The sequence below is a fragment of the Oncorhynchus clarkii genome, chromosome 24 (assembly GCF_045791955.1).
Source record: "Oncorhynchus clarkii lewisi isolate Uvic-CL-2024 chromosome 24, UVic_Ocla_1.0, whole genome shotgun sequence".
Classification (NCBI taxonomy): domain Eukaryota; kingdom Metazoa; phylum Chordata; class Actinopteri; order Salmoniformes; family Salmonidae; genus Oncorhynchus; species Oncorhynchus clarkii.
The window spans coordinates 15495217-15516561 of NC_092170.1; the positions used below are offsets into that span (position 1 = coordinate 15495217).

Sequence of the window (21345 nt, forward strand, 5' to 3'; positions counted from 1 at the left end):
TTATCGTTCACTGTATCACAAATCGAGTGGGTCAGAAGTTTACATACACTAAGTTGACTGTGCCTTAAAACAGCTTGGAAAAATCCAGAAAATGATTTCATGGCTTTCAAAGCTTCTGATAGGCTAATTGACACCAGGCCATCCTCCAAAAGACTTCACCTCACTGTGCGTGCAGATGCACTCACACCCGCCTGCTGCTATTCCTGAGCAAGCTCTGTATTGGTGGGGCCCCGATCCCGCAGCTGAATCAACTTTAGGAGATGGTCCTGGAGCTTGCTGGACTTTCTTGGGCGCCCTGAAGCCTTCTTCACAACAATTGAACCGCTCTTCTTGAAGTTCCTGACGATCCGATAAATGGTTGATTTAGGTGCAATCTTACTGGCAGCAATATTCCTGCCCATGAAGCCCTTTTTGTGCAAAGCAATGATGACGGCATGTGTTTCCTTGCAGGTAACCATGTTTGATAGAGGAAGAACAATGATTCCAAGCACCACCCTCCTTTTGAAGCTTCCAGTCTGTTATTCGAACTCAATCTGCATGACAGAGTGATCTCCAGCCTTGTCCTCGTCAACACTCACACCTGTGTTAACGAGAGAATCACTGACGTGATGTCAGCTGGTCCTTTTGTCATGTACCTACGTTATATAGGTATGCACATCAGCGTTGACATCGGTTTTGCACATCGGCGTTAAACTAGACACTGGCCAATGTCGATGTTGATATTTTTAGCTAATATCGGCCGATTACGATATCTTCACAGATATATTGTGCATCCCGAATTGTGATAGATTCAGCAGTAGTCCTCCAGTAACAGTGTGGTAGATGGTGCAGTAGACCTACAGTAACATTGTGATAGATGATGCAGTAGACCTACAGTAACATTGTGATAGATGATGCAGTAGGACCTACAGTAACAGTGTGATAGATGATGCAGTAGGCCTACAGTAACATCGTGATAGATGATGCAGTAGGCCTATAGTAACATTGTGATAGATGATGCAGTAGGCCTATAGTAACATTGTGATAGATGATGCAGTAGGCCTATAGTAACATTGTGAAAGATGATGCAGTAGGACCTACAGTAACAGTTTGATAGGTGATGCAATAGGCCGACATTAATCGTGTTATAGATGATGCGGTAGGCCTACAGTAACAGTGTTATAGATGATGCAGTAGGCCTACAGTAACAATGTTATAGATGATGCGGTAGGCCTACAGTAACAGTGTTATAGGTGATGCAGTAGGCCTACAGTAACAATGTTATAGATGATGCAGTAGGCCGACAGTAACAGTGTTGTAGATGATGCAGTAGGCCAATAGTGACAGTGTTATAGATGATGCAGTAGGCCGACAGTAACAGTGTTATAGATGGTGCAGTAGACCGACAGTAATCGTGTTATAGATGATGCGGTATGCCTACAGTAACAGTGTTATAGATGATGCAGTAGGTCTACAGTAAGTGTTATAGATGATGCAGTAGGCCTACAGTAACAGTGTTATAGATGATGCAGTAGGCCGACAGTAACAGTCTTATAGATGGTGCAGTAGACCGACAGTAATCGTGTTATAGATGATGCGGTAGGCCTACAGTAACAGTGTTATAGATGATGCGGTAGGCCTACAGTGACAGTGTTATAGATGATGCAGTAGGCCTACAGTGACAGTGTTACAGATGATGCAGTAGGCCTACAGTGACAGTGTTATAGATGATGCAGTAGGCCTACAGTGACAGTGTTATAGATGATGCAGTAGGCCTACAGTAACAGTGTTATAGATTCAGTAGTAGGCCTACAGTAACAGTGTTATAGATTTAGTAGTAGGCCTACAGTGACCATGTTATAGATTCAGTAGTAGGCCTACAGTAACAGTGTTATAGATTCAGTAGTAGGCCTACAGTAACAGTGTTATAGATTCAGTAGTAGGCCTACAGTGACCGTGTTATAGATTCAGTAGTAGGCCTACAGTAACAGTGTTATAGATTCAGTAGTAGGTCTACAGTAACAGTGTTATAGATTCAGTAGTAGGTCTACAGTAACTGTGTTATAGATTCAGTAGTAGGCCTACAGTAACAGTGTTATAGATTCAGTAGTAGGCCTACAGTAACCGTGTTATAGATTCAGTAGTAGGCCTACAGTAACCGTGTTATAGATTCAGTAGTAGGCCTACAGTAACAGTGTTAGATTCAGTAGTAGGCCTACAGTAACCGTGTTATAGATTCAGTAGTAGGCCTACAGTAACCATGCTATAGATTCAGTAGTAGGCCTACAGTAACTGTGTTATAGATTCAGCAGTAGGCCTACAGTAACCATGTTATAGATTCAGTAGTAGGCCTACAGTAACTGTGTTATAGATTCAGTAGTAGGCCTACAGTAATTGTGTTATAGATTCAGCAGTAGGTCTACAGTAACCATGTTATGGATTCAGTAGTAGACCTACAGCAACCGTGTTATTGAGGCTGTGAAGCCTAGCTGCGTTAGTGTACCAGCTTCATTAATCTACTCAGCCCCAGGAGACCAGTCCCAGTGACCTTGCTGCTGCAGTAATATAAAAAGTGTGTTGGAAATGGCTCCCTATATGGAGAATAGCGTGCCATTTGGGATGCTGCCAACAACAGGCTCATATTCATAAGGACCGCTCATGCATTCAGTGTGTAAGCACTCAGTCTCAGTGTGAGTAAGGATCACTATTTCTCATCTTTATATTTTCCTTGACTTCTAAATCAGTAATGTGGCTAAACTCAGGCTACCGTTTGTCATAGCTTATGTCCTGTTGTCTAAACATGACAAAGCAGTGCGTGTGTGTGTGCTTGTGTGTCCGTTTAGGTTGTCATGCTGTTTGACAGACGTAGTGGGTGTATATAGTCTGTGAGCAGAGTTGAAGGGTCAGAAAGCTTGTATGTATTGGGCTACGTCCCAAATGGCACCCTATTCCCAGGCACTACATTTGACACACCCATAGAGGAGGTCTACAATTTTGTTTCTGGGGTCTTGGCTGATTTCTTTTGATTTTCTCATGATGTCAAGCAAAGGAAAATTCTGTGAATATATTGAAGCAACATCTCAAGACATCAGTCAGGAAGTAAAAGCTTGGTCGCAAATGGGTCTTCCAAATGGACAATGACCCCAAGGACACTTCCAAAGTTGTGGCAAAATGGCTTAAGGACAACAAAGTCAAGCTATTGAAGTGGCCATCACAAAGCCCTGACCTCAATCCTATTGTTACGGTGCGTGAATGAGGACCCAAAAGCGAATTAACTTAAACAGAGCTTCTTTAATTACCAAACATAGGTAGGCTCAGACGGACCGGCAGATTCCGACAGGACAAGACAAGGTTACAGCAAACATGACGACAGTCTGGTTCAGGCATGAAACACAACAAACAAGAATCCGACAAGGACAGGAACAAAAACAGAGAGAGATATAGGGGACTAATCAGAGGGAAAAGGGGAACAGGTGGGAGAAGGGGTGACGAGGTAGTCAAGAGGAGACAAGGAACAGCTGGGGGAAAGCGGGGGAGAAAAGGTAACCTAACAACGACCAGCAGAGGGAGACAGGGTGAAGGGAAAGGACAGAGACAAGACACAACATGACAGTACATGACAGTACCCCCCCACTCACCGAGCGCCTCCTGGCGCACTCGAGGAGGAAACCTGGCGGCAACGGAGGAAATCCTCGATCAGCGCACGGTCCAGCACGTCCCGAGAGGGAACCCAACTCCTCTCCTCAGGACCGTACCCCTCCCAATCTACGAGGTACTGGTGACCACGGCCCCGAGGACGCATGTCCAAAATTCTACGGACCCTGTAGATGGGTGCGCCCTCGACAAGGATGGGGGGGGGGGGGGGGGGGAAGACGAGCGGGGGCGCGAAGGACGGGCTTGATGCAGGAGACATGGAAGACCGGGTGGACGCGACGAAGGTATCGCGGGAGAAGAAGTCGAACTGCGACAGGATTAATGACCCGAGAAATACGGAACGGACCAATGAACCGCGGGGTCAACTTGCGAGAAGCCGTCTTAAGGGGAAGGTTCTGAGTGGAGAGCCAAACTCTCTGACCGCGACAATATCTAGGACTCTTAGTTCTACGCTTATTAGCAGCCCTCACAGTCTGCGTCCTATAACGGCAAAGTGCAGACCTGACCCTCTTCCAGGTGCGCTCGCAACGTTGGACAAAAGCCTGAGCGGAGGGGACGCTGGACTCGGCGAACTGAGATGAGAACAGCGGAGGCTGGTACCCGAGGCTACTCTGAAAAGGAGATAGCCCGGTCGCAGACGAAGGAAGCGAGTTGTGGGCGTATTCTGCCCAGGGGAGCTGTTCTGACCAAGACGCAGGGTTGCGAAAAGAAAGACTGCGTAAGATGCGACCAATAGTCTGATTGGCCCGTTCTGCTTGACCGTTAGACTGGGGGTGAAAGCCGGAAGAGAGACTGACGGAAGCCCCAATCAAACGGCAAAACTCCCTCCAAAATTGAGACGTGAATTGCGGACCTCTGTCCGAAACGACGTCTGACGGAAGGCCATGAATTCTGAAAACATTCTCGATGATGATTTGTGCCGTCTCTTTAGCAGAAGGAAGCTTAGCAAGGGGAATGAAATGAGCCGCCTTAGAGAACCTATCGACAACCGTAAGAATAACAGTCTTCCCCGCTGACGAAGGCAGTCCGGTGACAAAATCTAAGGCGATGTGAGACCACGGTCGAGAGGGAATAGGAAGCGGCCTGAGACGGCCGGCAGGAGGAGAGTTACCGGACTTAGTCTGCGCGCAGACCGAACAAGCAGCCACGAAACGACGCGTGTCATGCTCCCGGGTGGGCCACCAAAAACGCTGGCGAATGGAAGCAAGCGTACCCCGAACGCCAGGGTGGCCGGCTAACTTGGCAGAGTGAGCCCACTGAAGAACGGCCAGACGAGTAGGAACGGGAACGAAAAGAAGGTTCCTAGGACAAGCGCGCGGCGACGGAGTGTGAGTGAGCGCTTGTTTTACCTGCCTCTCAATTCCCCAGACAGTCAACCCGACAACACGCCCCTCAGGGAGAATCCCCTCGGGGTCAGTGGAGGCTACTGAAGAACTGAAGAGACGAGACAAAGCATCAGGCTTGGTGTTCTTAGAGCCCGGACGATAAGAAATCACGAACTCGAAACGAGCGAAAAACAGCGCCCAACGCGCCTGACGCGCATTAAGTCGTTTGGCAGAACGGATGTACTCAAGGTTCCTATGGTCAGTCCAAACGACAAAAGGAACGGTCGCCCCCTCCAACCACTGTCGCCATTCGCCTAGGGCTAACCGGATGGCGAGCAGTTCGCGGTTACCCACATCATAGTTACGTTCCGACGGCGACAGGCGATGAGAAAAATACGCGCATGGGTGGACCTTGTCGTCAGAGAGGGAGCGCTGAGAAAGAATGGCTCCCACGCCCACCTCTGACGCGTCAACCTCGACAACGAACTGTCTAGAGACGTCAGGTGTAACAAGGATAGGAGCGGATGTAAAACGATTCTTGAGGAGATCAAAAGCTCCCTGGGCGGAAACGGACCACTTAAAGCACGTCTTGACAGAAGTAAGGGCTGTGAGAGGAGCTGCCACCTGACCGAAATTACGGATGAAACGACGATAGAAGTTCGCGAAGCCGAGAAAGCGCTGCAGCTCGACGCGTGACTTAGGGACGGGCCAATCAATGACAGCTTGGACCTTAGCGGGATCCATCTTAATGCCTTCAGCGGAAATAACAGAACCGAGAAATGTGACGGAGGAGGCATGAAAAGTGCACTTCTCAGCCTTCACAAAAAGACAATTCTCTAAAAGGCGCTGGAGGACACGTCGAACGTGCTGAACATGAATCTGGAGTGACGGTGAAAAAATCAGGATATCGTCAAGGTAAACGAAAACAAAGATGTTCAGCATGTCTCTCAGGACATCATTGACTAATGCCTGAAAGACAGCTGGAGCGTTAGCGAGGCCGAAAGGAAGGACCCGGTATTCAAAGTGCCCTAACGGAGTGTTAAACGCCGTCTTCCACTCGTCCCCCTCCCTGATGCGCACGAGATGGTAAGCGTTACGAAGGTCCAACTTAGTGAAAAACCTGGCTCCCTGCAGGATCTCGAAGGCTGAAGACATAAGAGGAAGCGGATAACGATTCTTCACTGTTATGTCATTCAGCCCTCGATAATCTATGCAGGGGCGCAGAGACCCGTCCTTCTTCTTGACAAAAAAAAACCCCGCTCCGGCGGGAGAGGAGGAGGGGACTATGGTACCGGCGTCAAGAGCTACAGACAAATAATCTTCGAGAGCCTTACGTTCGGGAGCCGACAGAGAGTATAGTCTACCCCGGGGGGGGGTGGTTCCCGGAAGGAGATCAATACTACAATCATACGACCGGTGTGGAGGAAGAGAGGTGGCCCTGGACCGACTGAACACCGTGCGCAGATCGTGATATTCCTCCGGCACCCCTGTCAAATCACCAGGCTCCTCCTGTGAAGAAGAGACAGAGGAAACAGGAGGGATAGCAGACATTAAACATTTCACATGACAAGAGACGTTCCAGGAGAGGATAGAATTACTAGACCAATTAATGGAAGGATTATGACAAACTAGCCAGGGATGGCCCAAAACAACAGGTGTAAAAGGTGAACGAAAAATTAAAAAAGAAATGGTTTCACTATGATTACCAGAAACAGTGAGGGTTAAAGGTAGCGTCTCACGCTGAATCCTGGGGAGAGGACTACCATCCAGGGCGAACAAGGCCGTGGGCTCCTTTAACTGTCTGAGAGGAATGTCATGTTCCCGAGCCCAGGTCTCGTCCATAAAACAGCCCTCCGCCCCAGAGTCTATTAAGGCACTGCAGGAAGCTGACGAGCCGGTCCAGCGTAGATGGACCGACAAGGTAGTGCAGGATCTTGAAGGAGAGACAGGAGTAGTAGCGCTCACCAGTAGCCCTCCGCTTACTGACGAGCTCTGGCCTTTTACTGGACATGAAGTGACAAAATGACCAGCGGAACCGCAATAGAGACAGAGGCGGTTGGTGATTCTCCGTTCCCTCTCCTTAGTCGAGATGCGGATACCTCCCAGCTGCATGGGCTCAGCACCCGAGCCGGCAGAGGAAGATGGTAGTGATGCGGAGAGGGGAGCGACGGAGAGCGCGAGCTCCTTTCCACGAGCTCGGTGACGAAGATCAACCCGTCGCTCAATGCGAATAGCGAGTTCAATCAAGGAATCCACGCTGGAAGGAACCTCCCGGGAGAGAATCTCATCCTTTACCTCTGCGCGGAGACCCTCCAGAAGACGAGCGAGCAAGGCCGGCTCGTTCCAGCCACTGGAGACAGCAAGAGTGCGAAACTCAATAGAGTAGTCTGTTATGGATCGATTGCCTTGACATAGGGAAGACAGGGCCCTGGAAGCCTCCTCCCCAAAAACAGATCGATCAAAAACCCGTATCATCTCCTCCTTAAAGTCCTGATACTGGTTAGTACACTCAGCCCTTGCCTCCCAGATTGCCGTGCCCCACTCACGAGCCCGTCCAATAAGGAGAGATATGACGTAGGCGACACGAGCAGTGCTCCTGGAGTAAGTGTTGGGCTGGAGAGAAAACACAATATCACACTGGGTGAGGAACGAGCGGCATTCAGTGGGCTCCCCAGAGTAACACGGCGGGTTATTGATTCTGGGCTCCGGAGATTCGAAAGCCCTGGAAGTGGCCGGTGGATCGAGGCGGAGATGGTGAACCTGTTCTGTGAGGTTGGAGACTTGGGTGGCCAGGGTCTCAACGGCATGTCGAGCAGCAGACACTTCCTGCTCGTGTCTGCCTAGCATCGCTCCCTGGATCCCGACGGCTGAGTGGAGAGGATCCGAAGTCGCTGGGTCCATTCTTGGTCGGATTCTTCTGTTACGGTGCGTGAATGAGGACCCAAAAGCGAATTAACTTAAACAGAGCTTCTTTAATTACCAAACATAGGTAGGCTCAGACGGACCGGCAGATTCCGACAGGACAAGACAAGGTTACAGCAAACATGACGACAGTCTGGTTCAGGCATGAAACACAACAAACAAGAATCCGACAAGGACAGGAACAAAAACAGAGAGAGATATAGGGGACTAATCAGAGGGAAAAGGGGAACAGGTGGGAGAAGGGGTGACGAGGTAGTCAAGAGGAGACAAGGAACAGCTGGGGGAAAGCGGGGGAGAAAAGGTAACCTAACAACGACCAGCAGAGGGAGACAGGGTGAAGGGAAAGGACAGAGACAAGACACAACATGACAGTACATGACACCTATAGAAAATATGAACTGAAAAAGTGTGTGCAAGCAAGGAGGTCTACAAACCTGACTCAGTTACACCAGCTCTGTCAGGAGGAATGGGCCAACATTCACCCAACTTATTGTGGGAAGTTTGTGGAAGGCTACCCGAAACGTTTGACCCAAGTTAAACAAATTAAAGGCAATGCTACCAAATACTAATTGAGCGTATGTAAACTTCTGACCCACTGGGAATGTGATGAAAGAAATAAAAGCTGAAATAAATATTCTCTCTACTATTATTCTGACATTTCACATTCTTAAAATAAAGTGGGGATCCTAACTGACCTAAGACAGGGAATTTTTACTACATTTTTACTAAATACTAAATGTATTTTGCTAAGGTGTATGTAAACTTCCGACTTCAACTGTAAGTGAAAGAAATTGGTTATGAATATGTTTCAACAAAATAACATTTGGTCAGTTTGGTGTGTGTGTAACCTTTATTTAACTTGGACAAGTCAGTTAAGAAAAAATGTATTATTTACAATTACAGCCTACCCAGGCCAAACCCGGACGACGCTGGGCCAATTGTGCGCCGCCCTATGGGACTCCCAATCACGGCCGAATGTGATACAGCCTGGATTCGAACCAGGGACTGTAGTGATGCCTCTTGCACTGAGATGCAGTGCCTTAGACTGCTGCGTCCATGTGTGTGTGTTAGCTATTTAACTGTACTAGAATGCCGTTAAAATTTTAAATATCGGTTATTGTTATCGAATTTTTTGGCATGGAAAATATTGGGATATCGGTATCGGCCAAAAATGTCATATCGGTGCATCACTAATCACAATGTTACTGTAGGCCTACTGCTGAATCTATAACACTCTTACTGTAGGCCTACTGCATCATCTATCAGTAGCAGCCTCTGATCCATCCATCACACTGTTACCATCTTCCAGCCAGCCATCCACACTGTAAAACAGATGTGTGATATGAGGTATGGCAACATGCCAGATGCCACCCAGAGACACCACCAGCCAGGCAGAATGGGGATCTGCAGTAGCTGACCAGAATGTAGAAGGACTAGTTCTCTGACCATGTCAGTAATACCCAGACTATGGAAATGTCAATGTGCTGTGTACTGGTCCCTGATCTTAGCATTATTGGGTTTCAGAAAAGCACTTTATGGACATATTTACAGAGCTGCTGGGACAAACTACAGGTGAAGATCAACACAGGTTTTTTTTTTATTTAACTTGGTCCCAATGTCATTCTGCTCCCCCTGTGGTCATCCCCTCCACAGTCTTTACTCTGCCTCCAACCCAATGGACATGTATTTATTCATCACTGCTACAGTTGTTGTGATGTATATGGTGCTATTTCTATTTCTTTTGTTGTTTTTATTACCATTGTCATTATTTATTTAACTTAATCCTGCATGTTGGAGCTCGGAGACTAAGATATTCACTGTACTCTGCAATCACACCTGCAACCCTGTACATTATTAAACACTCTGAATCTGAATGTTGCTAAGTGAAAAAAACAACAGATTTATCTCACCCTTCATTAAACAACTGAATTCTTGGGTCGTATTCACTAGAAAGCAAACGGAAGAAAACGGACCTGAACTTTTCCAATAAGAAACTATATTTTCATTTGCAAAACTTTTCCCATTGTGAAACGCTGTGCACTAATGAATACAACCCTGCTGAATTAAACCCACCTGGAGGAGAGACTTCATTCATTATGACATGTTATCTTAAGTACAGCTTTCATCAGACTGGCTTCTATAGAGAAGATAAATGAGCTAACCAGGCTTAATGAGCTAAGATGAGGGACGGTGGCACCGTGGGTCAGGATACTGCCTTATAGCATCACAACACCGTGTTATAGCATCTGTCTGATAGGAGGTTCATTATTCTACTCCACGGGTCGGTCTACAGTTGATGTGTCCGAACGGATGGATGATGTTGATCTGTCAAAGGTTTAGCACTTTCATACCCAGAAGTGGTGTTCCATCATCTGGCTTGCGTCCCAAATGGCACCCTATTCTCTATATACAGTAGAGCACTATATAGGGAATAGGGTGCCATTTGGTACGGAGCCCTGGTCTACATCGATGGATGGCCAACTCAAGTCGTCAGTCATATAGCCTAGTTATTCATACCGCTAGCTACAGTAGATGCAAAATGTCAGTCCCTATGTTCAGAATGCATGTACACATAAAGATGAATCTCCATGGCACGGTTTATACAAGGTTTTTACAGGGCCTCATATGATGGATCACTATGGTCGAGTTCCTTCCAAACTACATTGCAGACGCATGCCAGATCTTACAACGCCTGGATAGATACAGTATTTTCAACATAACAGCTAACCACATCATATGATATCGCCATCTGATGCCCGACTGCATAGTCGATGATGACGACGTAGCACGCAACCATTGGTTGATGCAATGCAGCGCCTGCACATCTAGTTGGGCAGGAAGTTAACCTAAATCTCTCTTTTCCTTCTACTCCACCTCCTCCACATCTTCCTACTCCTCCTTTCATCCACTCATCATTGTCAACCTGATCCTACTTGACTCTTCTCTCTGTCTCTCCACGTCTCTCTCTCCATTGTTCTGTAATCAGACTGGTCTCTGTTCAGAGCCCTGACCCTCTGAATCATGAATTCATACACACAGGAGAGACACGATTAGCATTATATTAGCATTATGTTAAAATGTTCCCTCCATCCCACTGTCTCTCTCTGATTGAGACCGTGCTGCTACGGTATGTGTTCATCCAACCTCAAGGGAAGTATGGGGATATGAATCACAGACAGATACAGCGTCCCAAATAGCACCCTATTCTCTTTATAATACCCTGGTCAGAAGTAGCCCACTGTATAAAGAACAGGGTTCCATTTGGAATGCCTACTACGTTTCTACTCTGGCCTGCTTGTGTCTGTTTTCCATTACAGCAGTCACCTTTGTAGATTCCATTTTTTGCTGTTTAACAATCCCTAAATGAGTGTTATACCATTAATTCTAGTTCTCATGCACTGTAGTTTGTCCTGCCTGATGAGAGACGTGTTAATGGAACCATTAGTTAGAGGAGAGGAGACATTACTCAGAAATAAATAGAATGTTCTCTGATACAGAATTGTTTATCATCATACGGCGCCAGGTAGCCTAGTGGTTAGAGCGTTGGACTAGTAACCAATAGGTTGCAAGATCGAATCCCTGAGCTGACATGGTAAAAATCTGTCGTTCTGCCCCTGAACAAGGCAGTTAACCCACTGTTCCCCGGTAGGCCGTCATTGTAAATAAGAATTTGTTCTTAACTGACTTTCCTAGTTAAATAAAGTTTTTAATTTTTTTTTAAATAACACACTGTTTCATCATACAGGGGCACATTAAAAATACACTTCCTGACATGCAGCACTAAAAACCATCAAATGAAACACAGTATGCTTCCCACATGTCACTCTATTACTATAATGCGCTATGTTTGACCATAGGGCTCTGGTCAAACGTAGTGCACTATATATGAAATAGGATGCCATTTGAGACTCAACTACAATTTCCACTTCCACAAGGAGTTGATGGATAATGGTTAATAAAGACAGATTTTCCATCCAACACATCTCTATACAAATGAAAGCTATCATATGAAACAACTATAGCTTATTAGGACTGATATTTCACCATTTACCCAGATATATTAGACAGGAAGCCTAAGAGGCCAACTGGGAACTATTAGTGAAATATGATGATTGAATGGACTGGTTCCATCTTCATACCAGCAATGGCTACCATACTATAGCTAACATTATGCTTGTGGCATCAGCCACAGTTAGGATTTACTGTTGCTACTAGCCTTCACTAGCAAATGTCCATCTAAAGTTATATATACACACTTCTATGTCAAATCAATCAATCAAATGTATTTTATAAAGCCCTTTTTACATCGGCATCTCTTGAAGATATTACGTTACTGTACTACAGAGGAATCTTCCCCATTGAAAATAATCACCATCTATTGAAGATATTACGTTACTGTACTACAGAGGAATCTTCCCCATTGAAAATAATCACCATCTATTGAAGATATTACGTTACTGTACTACAGAGGAATCTTCCCCATTGAAAATAATCACCATCTATTGAAGATATTACGTTACTGTACTACAGAGGAATCTTCCCCATTGAAAATAATCACCATTGATTTAGTCTCAATTTCACACTAAGTGTTCAAGTTCAACTCCACTAAGCTGAAGCCTGTTGACAGATTGATCAATCTCCTGTAAACATTCATAACATGTCTCCAATCTGAGCTGCTGCCATCCCTGGGGTCCATGTGGTCATGATAATGGATTGTATTGTGGCAGTATTGTGGAAGACCTATGCTCACCACAGAGCAAAAGGGTGAAGTAAGTCTGTGAACACCATGGCATGAGTCTGCATCTGATTCAGAGAGGCTGTAGAGATGTGTCAATGTGCTGGGGCTAGCTGGTGTACTTCTGGTTCCCCTGGTGATGACAGAGCATACAGGTGGAATGGGTCTAGCAGCCAGACCACAGCAGCACACATCTCTTCCCCGCACCTACAGACAAACAGACACACTCACAAACAGACAGACAGACACACCCCACTGGGCACAAACGTCAGTTTAACATCTAGTTTTGATTTACATTTGGTTGAGTTGTCAACTAATGTGAATTCAATGTGAAATCAACAACACATGTCACAGTGTCATTGGATTTAGGTTAGAAAAGGGAGTGAAAAAAATATCAAATGCCCTTTCATTGATGACTTTCTGCAAATTCAAATTCAATCAGAATTCCAGGTTGATTCAACATCATCACTTAGATTTTTGGGGTTGAAATTATGTGAAAATGTCAATTCAACCAGTTTTTGCCCAGTGGGACACCTTCTGTGGTCCTATCCACCACCTCAGACCTGGGCACCATGATGACCCTCCTGTATCTGATCTGTGTGATTCTAAATATTGTAAATGGGTCATGCTATGTTAGTTGTCATCTTCAGATGATGAAGTGTAGCCTAACAAGCACAAACTCAACTGAGGAAACAGTGTCACTCTCCATAAGAGAGTTCAGAGTAATGCCTCAATCCCTAATGAGAATGAACATAATCTCTAATAACACCCTATCTGTAATTTCTAGTTACAGGGTCTCTAGACTACAATATCAGACCTGTACAGAACAGAACACACGCAGCCAGTCATCGAATCACCCGCTGAGACCCTTACCCTTTACTATGGCGCTACAATGTAGCGCTCTGTGCGTGTTGGGGATGTTGTGTTACATGTGCGAGATGCTATGGCTGAAATAGCCTATATTTCCTTACCAGGTTGAGCACAGTCTCCACGATATCTCTGTTGCTAACCTCCCCCACCTGGATCAATCCGATCAGAACCGCGAATTTCATCTTGATATTCCGGATGGGAACCTGCGGGTTGATCATCCCGGCCGGTAGAACCATAGAGCCCGAGCCAGATACCATTATTTCCCCGGTACCAGAGGCCCCCGGCTGCCCATGACCCGCTGGGATTTGTCGGTCAGAAAGCGACAAAGCACCCGGCATCTTCACCGCCGGCCTCTCGCTTGTCATGTCCTTTCAACAAGATCGATGTCACCTGTTTTAATCGCTGTTCAACTGCATCAATTGAACAGGAGAAAAAAATGGATATTCTGGAACAGCCTGGCGAAAAAGAAACCCCTCTACCGGTTACATCCACTCTCTCTGCCGTGCGCGAATAGGAACTGCAATCTGGTAATAATTTATTGAGGGTAGAACGAGCCGTGTCCTTCCCATCACGCAGACGTCTTCTGGTAATCTGGACAGAGTGAACCTGAACAGCGCGGCAGCCGCTGCAGGGTCTCTAGGCTACCGCTCTGCCGCTCTCCGTCATGTTGCCGCCCCCTGCCTGCGGCAAGAAGCGCATCACGCCTGCCTGCAGACAAACTAAAGTAAGAGAACCACTCTAAAAAAACCTTGAACTGAAGAATTGGTGAATGGGTTGTAACCTTAGGAAAGAATACTTTAAAGGGATTCAACAAAGCCTTTACAGTTGAATTGGTTGTGAATCAGTCCATCTTTGTGGTTTTATTGCTATCTATGCTGAATGTATCAAAGCAGTAGCCAAGTAGTCAATAGAAGGGAGGAAAAGGTTACTCAAAAGCTTTATAGGGTTTTAGTGAAAGAGCCAGTTACACAATAGAGAAAGCACCTTATTAAAGCTTAGATTGTGAAAACTTGGTTGGCAGTTTGAAGAATTGTTTTATTACAGGTAGCCTAAATACAAGTGGCACGCTATTCCCATTATAGTGCACTATAGGGCTCTGGTCAAAAGTGCACTATAAAGGGAATAGAGTACCGTTTGGGACTCATCCCCTGAGTTATATGAGTGCTACAATGGGAGGACACTACTCTACTCACTACTCTAACATGTCCTTTACTTCCAGACAGCTTCACTGTGGTAGATGAATCATTCTATTGAACAATTTAACCATCACTGGACCAAATGTTGGAAGTGAAAAAAGACTCAATTACTGTACCTTTTCTGTTTTAATTTAAATCTATTTAATTTAAATCGTTATTGAATCTAAACTGTGTGGGGAAACAAATCTCTTTTTAATTGCAGCTCAAGACAATAAATAATTAAAATTAATCAAACCGTATTCCACACACACACACACGCACACACACGCACGCGCACACGTCAGGATAAGGCTGTCTACTTGTCTTTTATTTAATTATGTAAATAGGACTCCTGGTGTATCTTCAGCACGTTGAACAGTCTGTAGATGTGGAAGTGACCTTGAAGAGTCATCCTGCAGAACCATAGAAGAATAGACTGAACAGAAAGAACAGGTTTTGGGGAAGTTATTAAATATATGTCCCCAATGGCACCCAATTCCCTATATAGTGCACTTCTTTGGACCAGGGCCCATAGGGCTGTGGTCAAAAGTAGTGTACTATGTAGGGAATAGGGGCCACTTGAGATGGGACCCTGGTCAAAGTAATGCACTATATAGGGAATAGTATGCCAATTGGGATGCTAAATAAATCTAACCTTCAGCATATCTTCTGTTTGATTAACCTGTACTGTTCAGAAGTCAGATGTCGCCATCCAGTGGATAAAGAAATACATCATTTCTGTGAAGATGGGAGGTAACTATACAGAACAAAAATATAAACGCAGTGTTGGGCCCATGTTTCATGAGCTGAAATAAAATCTCCCATAAATGTTCTCATAAGCACAAAAAGCTTATTTCTCTCAAACCCTGTTAGTGAGCATTTCTCCTTGTGCCAAGATAATCCATCCACCTGACAGGTGTGACATATCAATACGCTGATTAAAAGGCATGATAATCACACAGGTGCACCTTATGCTGGGGACAATAAAAGGCCACACTAAAATGTGCAGTTTTGTCACACAACACAATGCCACAGATGTCTCAAGTTTTGAAGGGGTGTGCAATTGGCATGCTGACTGCAGGAATATACACCAGAGCTGTTGCCAGAGAATTTAATGTTAATTTCTTTTTAGAGAATTTGGCAGTAAGTTCAACCGGCCTCACAACCGCAGGCCACGTGTATGGCGTGGTTTGCTTATGTCAACGTTGTGAACAGAGTGCCTGCCCCGTGGTAGCAGTGAGGTTATGGTATGGACATTCATAAACTACGGACAACAAACCCAATTGAGTTTTATCGATGACAATTTGAATGCACTAAAATACAGTGACGAGATCCTGAGGCCCATTGTGTGGCCCATTTTCTTTTTAAGGTATCTGTGACCAACAGTCATGGGGAATCCATAGATAAGGGCAAAATTCATTTATTTCAATTGACTGATTTCCTCATATGAACTGTAACTCAGTAAAATCCCAAATCAACCGCTAGAACAGGGGAGTCAAACTTCATTCCATGGAGGGCTGTGTCTGCGGGTTTTTGGTTTTTCCTTTCAATTAAAACCTAGACAACCAGGTGAGGGGAGTTCCTTACTAATCAGTGACCTTAATTCATCAATCAAGTACAAGGGAGGAGCGAAACCCGCAGACACTCAACCCTCTGTGGAATGAGTTTGACACGTGTGCCCTAGAACCTATGCCCTATGTACTTGATTGGTGTATGCAGTAGCCTATCAGAGTCCTAGTTGGAGCTATTACCATATTTCTCCAGCTGTAAAATCCTTTCATATCGCCACAAGTTCATACGGCATAGGGATCAATTTGCGATAAGCAATCTTTTGTGATCCCTCCATCATGAATCTGATTATTTAAATGAAAAGGTATTCCATATGTATGAAACACAAAATACAGATGAACATCAACTCTGAGTTGATCGTTCAACAGGCTGACTGCAGGTTGTAATACACAGTATGATCACCAGGGAGCAACAACATCCTGTAAATAATAAATTGGTGGGCGCTTAAATTTGTCCGACTTCACACATGTACAAGTGTGTATTAATACATGTGGGAATTGTAAATGTGTTTTTTTGCATAGCCTAACTCCCCTTGAGACACACTTGGAGAGTGGGGTCATGCCAGGGTCTGCCATTTTCAACGGCGACCCTGGGGAAAATAGGGGTAAGTGCCTTGCTCAAGGGCACATCAACAGATTCTTCTGCCACCCTCAAAAAAACTCTTGGTGCTATTCAAAGGAAATATTTCAAGTTCGGTATCACTCTATTCTCTTCCTGATTCCATTCCACTTATCATGACACAAGGCAAGACCCAGATGCAGACACAGGAGGCAGATGGTTGGAGTCTTACAATGTTTAATAATCCAAAGTGGTAGGCAAGAGAATGGTCAGGCAGGCGGGTACAAAGTCCAGAAACAGGCAAGGGTCAAAACCGGGAGAACTAGAAAAAGGAGAATAGCAAAAAGCAGGAGAACGGGAAAAACGCTGGTTGACTTGGAAACATACAAGACGAACTGGCACGGAGAGACAGGAACACAGGGGAAAATAAGCGACACCTGGAGGGGGTGGAGACAATCACAGGGACAGGTGAAACAGATCAGGGCGTGACACTGCTATGTGTTCCCACACCTCCCCTGGTCATTGTGTTCTTGACAGAAATAAGGACTCCAATTCTGTCCTGTATGTGTAGCACGTGACTCTGGACACCAACCCACTGCCTAGCCTGCTGCTATTAGGAGACCAGTGTTATAACTATTCTATGGCTAATATAGCTCTAACTTGCCCATGTCTAACTAAGAGTGTATGGGAGTTTATGGGAAATTTAGCCAGGACACCAGGGTTAACTCTTACGATAAGTGCCATGGATCTTTAGTGACCACAGAGAGTCAGAGCACCTGTTTAACGTCCCATCCAAAAGACAGCACCCTACACAGGGCAATGTTCCCAATCACATTGCCTGGCCCCGCAACACAACTTCCAGCAGCATCTGGTCTCCCATCCATGGACCGACCAGGATCAACCCTGCTTAGCTTCAGAGTGAAGCCAGCACTGGGATGCAGGGTGGTATAGAGTAAAGGCATATAATGCCTCCCGAATGGCACCCTATTCCCTATATAGTACACAGCTTTAAACCAGGGCTTTGGTCAAAAGTAGTGCACTATGTAGGGAATAGGGTGCCATTTGGGACGTGAAGTAGAGAACACACCACGTGAGGTGAGGTGTTGACTAGCGGAACATACAACATACAAATAAACAAACTGCAAATGGAGTGAAGAGAGAGCGACTTTCAATTAAGCAAATTCCCTTAGAGCAATTAAGTTTCTACTCTAATCCATTCTAATTGAATTTGTCTGTGTAAAAATAGGCAATATAAACATTTTATGTTTTTTTACATTGTTTAATTAAAAAATCTTGTCTCTGGAACTAAACTGAAGCTCAGTCCAGCCAGCTCTCAACAGCAGGTCTGGAGATCAAACCTGAGTCACATGGGCTCCTTCCCAAATGGCACCCTATTCCCTATATAGAGCACTACGTTTGACCAGAACCCCATGGAGGTTCTGGTAAAAAGTGGTGCAATATATAGGAAACAGGGTGCCATTTAGGACGCAGACATGTTTTCAACCTTAAACAATAAGGTCATATAGAATAACATTACACCCATTCAGAAACACACAGCACTGTTGAAGCCCAGTAAAACCAGTTTACAGATTAGTACCAAATGAATTATAATAACTATGACACAATGCAGGTTGTAGCATTAAGCCTTTCAATTATACAGTATATACAGCTAGTATACTTGTATGTATGTTTTCACACACACATATATATATATACAGACACATGCGTGCACATACAGCATATCTAACATAAAGCATGACATTTTACATTAATAAAATAATATACAGCTTTCCAGAAGCTTTAAATAGCTTAAATGTCCTAGACATAACTAATACTGAATACTAATGGACATTGGATGGATCATTCTGTTCCCCTTTCGGTCATAATAATACAAATAATAATAATAATAATAATACATGTCATAATAACATCATAATAACGTCTTAATAACATCCAGCACCTAAGGAGATCATGTTGTGTCATTGTGTAGACAGTCCAGAAAGCTCCATACTCTCTTTAGTCCCTGTGTTCTGGCATCACATTTCAAGACAGACCAACATGAACGTTGGCTGCACACACCTGCCGGGGGTCGACAAACGCCGACGATTCAACATGTAGAATCGTCGGGAAATAAATAGAAAATGATGATCGATGTTCGGTGGTCAGAGGCGAAAGGGCGGCCATCCGCTGGTTTAGTGCTTCAGCTTTGCCTATTGGCTTCAGGACTCTATGAATATATACTCCGCCTCTCAGTCCTCCTCTAGCACCTACTGGAGCTCCAGACATCATTCGGTCTAGTGTAACAGACATCACTGTGCTTCCTCGGTATAGCTTCTCACTCACATATCCTTACTGGTCCTTGATCTTGCATCCTCTGTCTAGCAAACACAGGTGACTAGCATCTTGGCAACGTCTTAGCCAACTATGCTACCGAAAAGTTAGCAGTTCGATAGTGATGGTGGAGACATTTCAGGCTGGGGAGTGAGGTTACAAATCCAACTTGGTTACACTAGCTCTAGGCCAGACCAGGTTGGGTCTAGTTCCCTCCTGGTATGTGTGGGTCTAGCTCTATGGATGGAAGACTCTAGTGTCAGATCTTGGTCTCTGGCCCCTCTGTGCTGATTGGTTGGAAGGAGTTGCGAATGCGAGCTGCTTCAGCAGCACAGAGGTGACCAAAGGCCTTGTTGTACCACTCTGGACTCCGCCCTCTGGAACAACAACAACACCATGGTCAGGTTCAAACACAACAACAACACAGTCAGATTCACACACATGGAAATTAACTTACTATTTATACAGTATATGCTAAGGTATGTTATGTGTGGACTCACTTGAAGTCCACCCTGCAGATGTGAGTGAGTCTGGACTTCCCAGAGCCGCAGGGTTCTAGAAGGTAGTTAGACTCTAGAACCACGGCCCTCACCCCACCGACCCGGGGACAGTCCTCATGTTCTACAGACACACACACCAATGCACACGTCCCCTTGGGAAGGTCAGTCCTCCATGACCTACAGAGAGACAGAGAAAGACAGACAAAGTCAGCTTCATTCAGCACAGTTAGAACCGACAGGGCTTTAGGTTGATGTGAGCTCTACAGGAACAACAAACTGAGTTGAATTGAAATGTAAATGTCAAAATTCTAAGTACAAACACGCAGACACACACACTCACCGTAGGACCAGGAAGTCTCTGCTGGGGTGTGGTGGCATGCGGTTGAGGACGTAGTGGAACACCTCAGCGTGTCTGTCCAGAGTCTCAGCTACCTTCCACTGCAGCAGGTCCACGTCCCACAGGTGGCGCTCTCGCAGCACGCGGTTCAACACCACCGAGGGAGGGGCCTCCACCTCTACCGCCACACGCCACCGCCGCAAAGGGTTCCCATCACCAACCTTCTTACAGTAGAGCTCAGTGTTGTCTGAGCTGGTGCAGGACACCCAGCCCTTAGCCTTCTCTCTGGCCTCCTTCAGGAGCTCCTGCAGCCTGCTCTCTACGTAGCTCTGGTACAGGTTCTGCGGTCTGGTCTCTGAGTGTGTCTGGCAGGGTCTGGCCTCTGTCTGGTAGGACGCATCGTCCTCCTCCTGCTGTCTACAGAGCTCCTCTAAGGTGGGAGCGTGAAGGTCCGCCTCCGCGTACGAGTTCCTGGACTGAGTCACCATCTCGTGAGGAATCTGATTGGTCGGAGAAGAAAGATCCATCAGAGATCAGGTCGCTATGGATAAAAGCGTCTTCTAAATGACAAAACATGTTTTTAAATGGTTCGATAACACATAAAAGGCTGAAGGTATAATGCTTTATATCTTACCTGTCAGCAGGTATGAGCCTTTATAATGTTTTATAATGAGGCTTAGAACATTTTATGACATCCAATGTATCTAAGGCATCTTAGTAACATTGTTGATTATTAATGAAGTATTCTATTCAGGTCTAAACCTCAAACAGTCGGTTGCACTCTATGATCATGTGGGCGAGTCCCTGCGTCGCGGAAAGGTTCTCATTCAGGTCCTTCTGGTCGGGCCGGCCTGTCGTGTACTTCCTCTGCATGGCCCTGAGGATCATGGGTAACAGTTATTAACACAGCAAAGGATCATGGGTAATGAGACAATTATGAACACAGCAGCAAGAGTCAATCAGCCGAGGTGCTCAATGAACACATTTACCTCCTCCCTCACTCCCACTGAATACAGCTAGTTAACCTCCCTCCCAGCCCACTAGATAAACAGAGTCCCCCATGCAGCCGAGACACCCACTAACCATTTCTCTCCTGTCCTCCCTCCTTCACTGCCTTTCTAACCCTCTCTCTCCTAACCCTCTCTGTCTCTCCTAACCCTCTTGCTCATGTCCTCCCTCTCTCCTTGCCTTCCTAACCCTCTCTCTCTTCTAACCCGCTCTCTCCTATCCTCCTTCCTTCACTGCCTTCCTAACCCTCTCTCCCTCCTCTCCCTGCCATCCTCTCCCTCTCTCCCTCCTCTCCCTGCCTTCCTCTCCCTCTCTCCCTCATCTCCCTGCCATCCTCTCCCTCTCTCCCTCCTCTCCCTGCCATCCTCTCCCTCTCTCCCTC

The 21345-nt window shown here is 45.7% G+C and overlaps 2 protein-coding genes across 4 annotated transcripts in view; both read right to left on the reverse strand.

Annotated features, from left to right (window-relative positions):
• LOC139382269 (neurobeachin-like) overlaps positions 1-13850 on the reverse strand; it is a 318332-nt gene extending 304482 nt beyond the window's left edge. The window contains exon 1 of the mRNA XM_071126139.1: positions 13587-13850. Within this exon, the coding sequence (XP_070982240.1) occupies positions 13587-13850 (264 nt within the window). The remainder of the gene's footprint in view (positions 1-13586) is intronic.
• A 3157-nt stretch (positions 13851-17007) lies between these two features.
• Positions 17008-21345, reverse strand: part of LOC139382321 (stAR-related lipid transfer protein 13-like) — a 123132-nt gene continuing 118794 nt past the window's right edge. For 2 of the 3 annotated variants that reach the window (XM_071126239.1, XM_071126240.1), the window contains 4 exons: positions 20718-20832; positions 19959-20455; positions 19619-19795; positions 17025-19495 (listed from right to left, as the gene is read on the reverse strand). In XM_071126239.1, coding sequence (XP_070982340.1) covers positions 19378-19495; positions 19619-19795; positions 19959-20455; positions 20718-20832 — 907 coding nt within the window. In that variant the 3' untranslated portion in view covers positions 17025-19377. Of the gene's footprint in view, positions 19496-19618; positions 19796-19958; positions 20456-20717; positions 20833-21345 lie in introns of all 3 variants that reach the window. The other variant, XM_071126241.1, reaches the window with a different exon arrangement.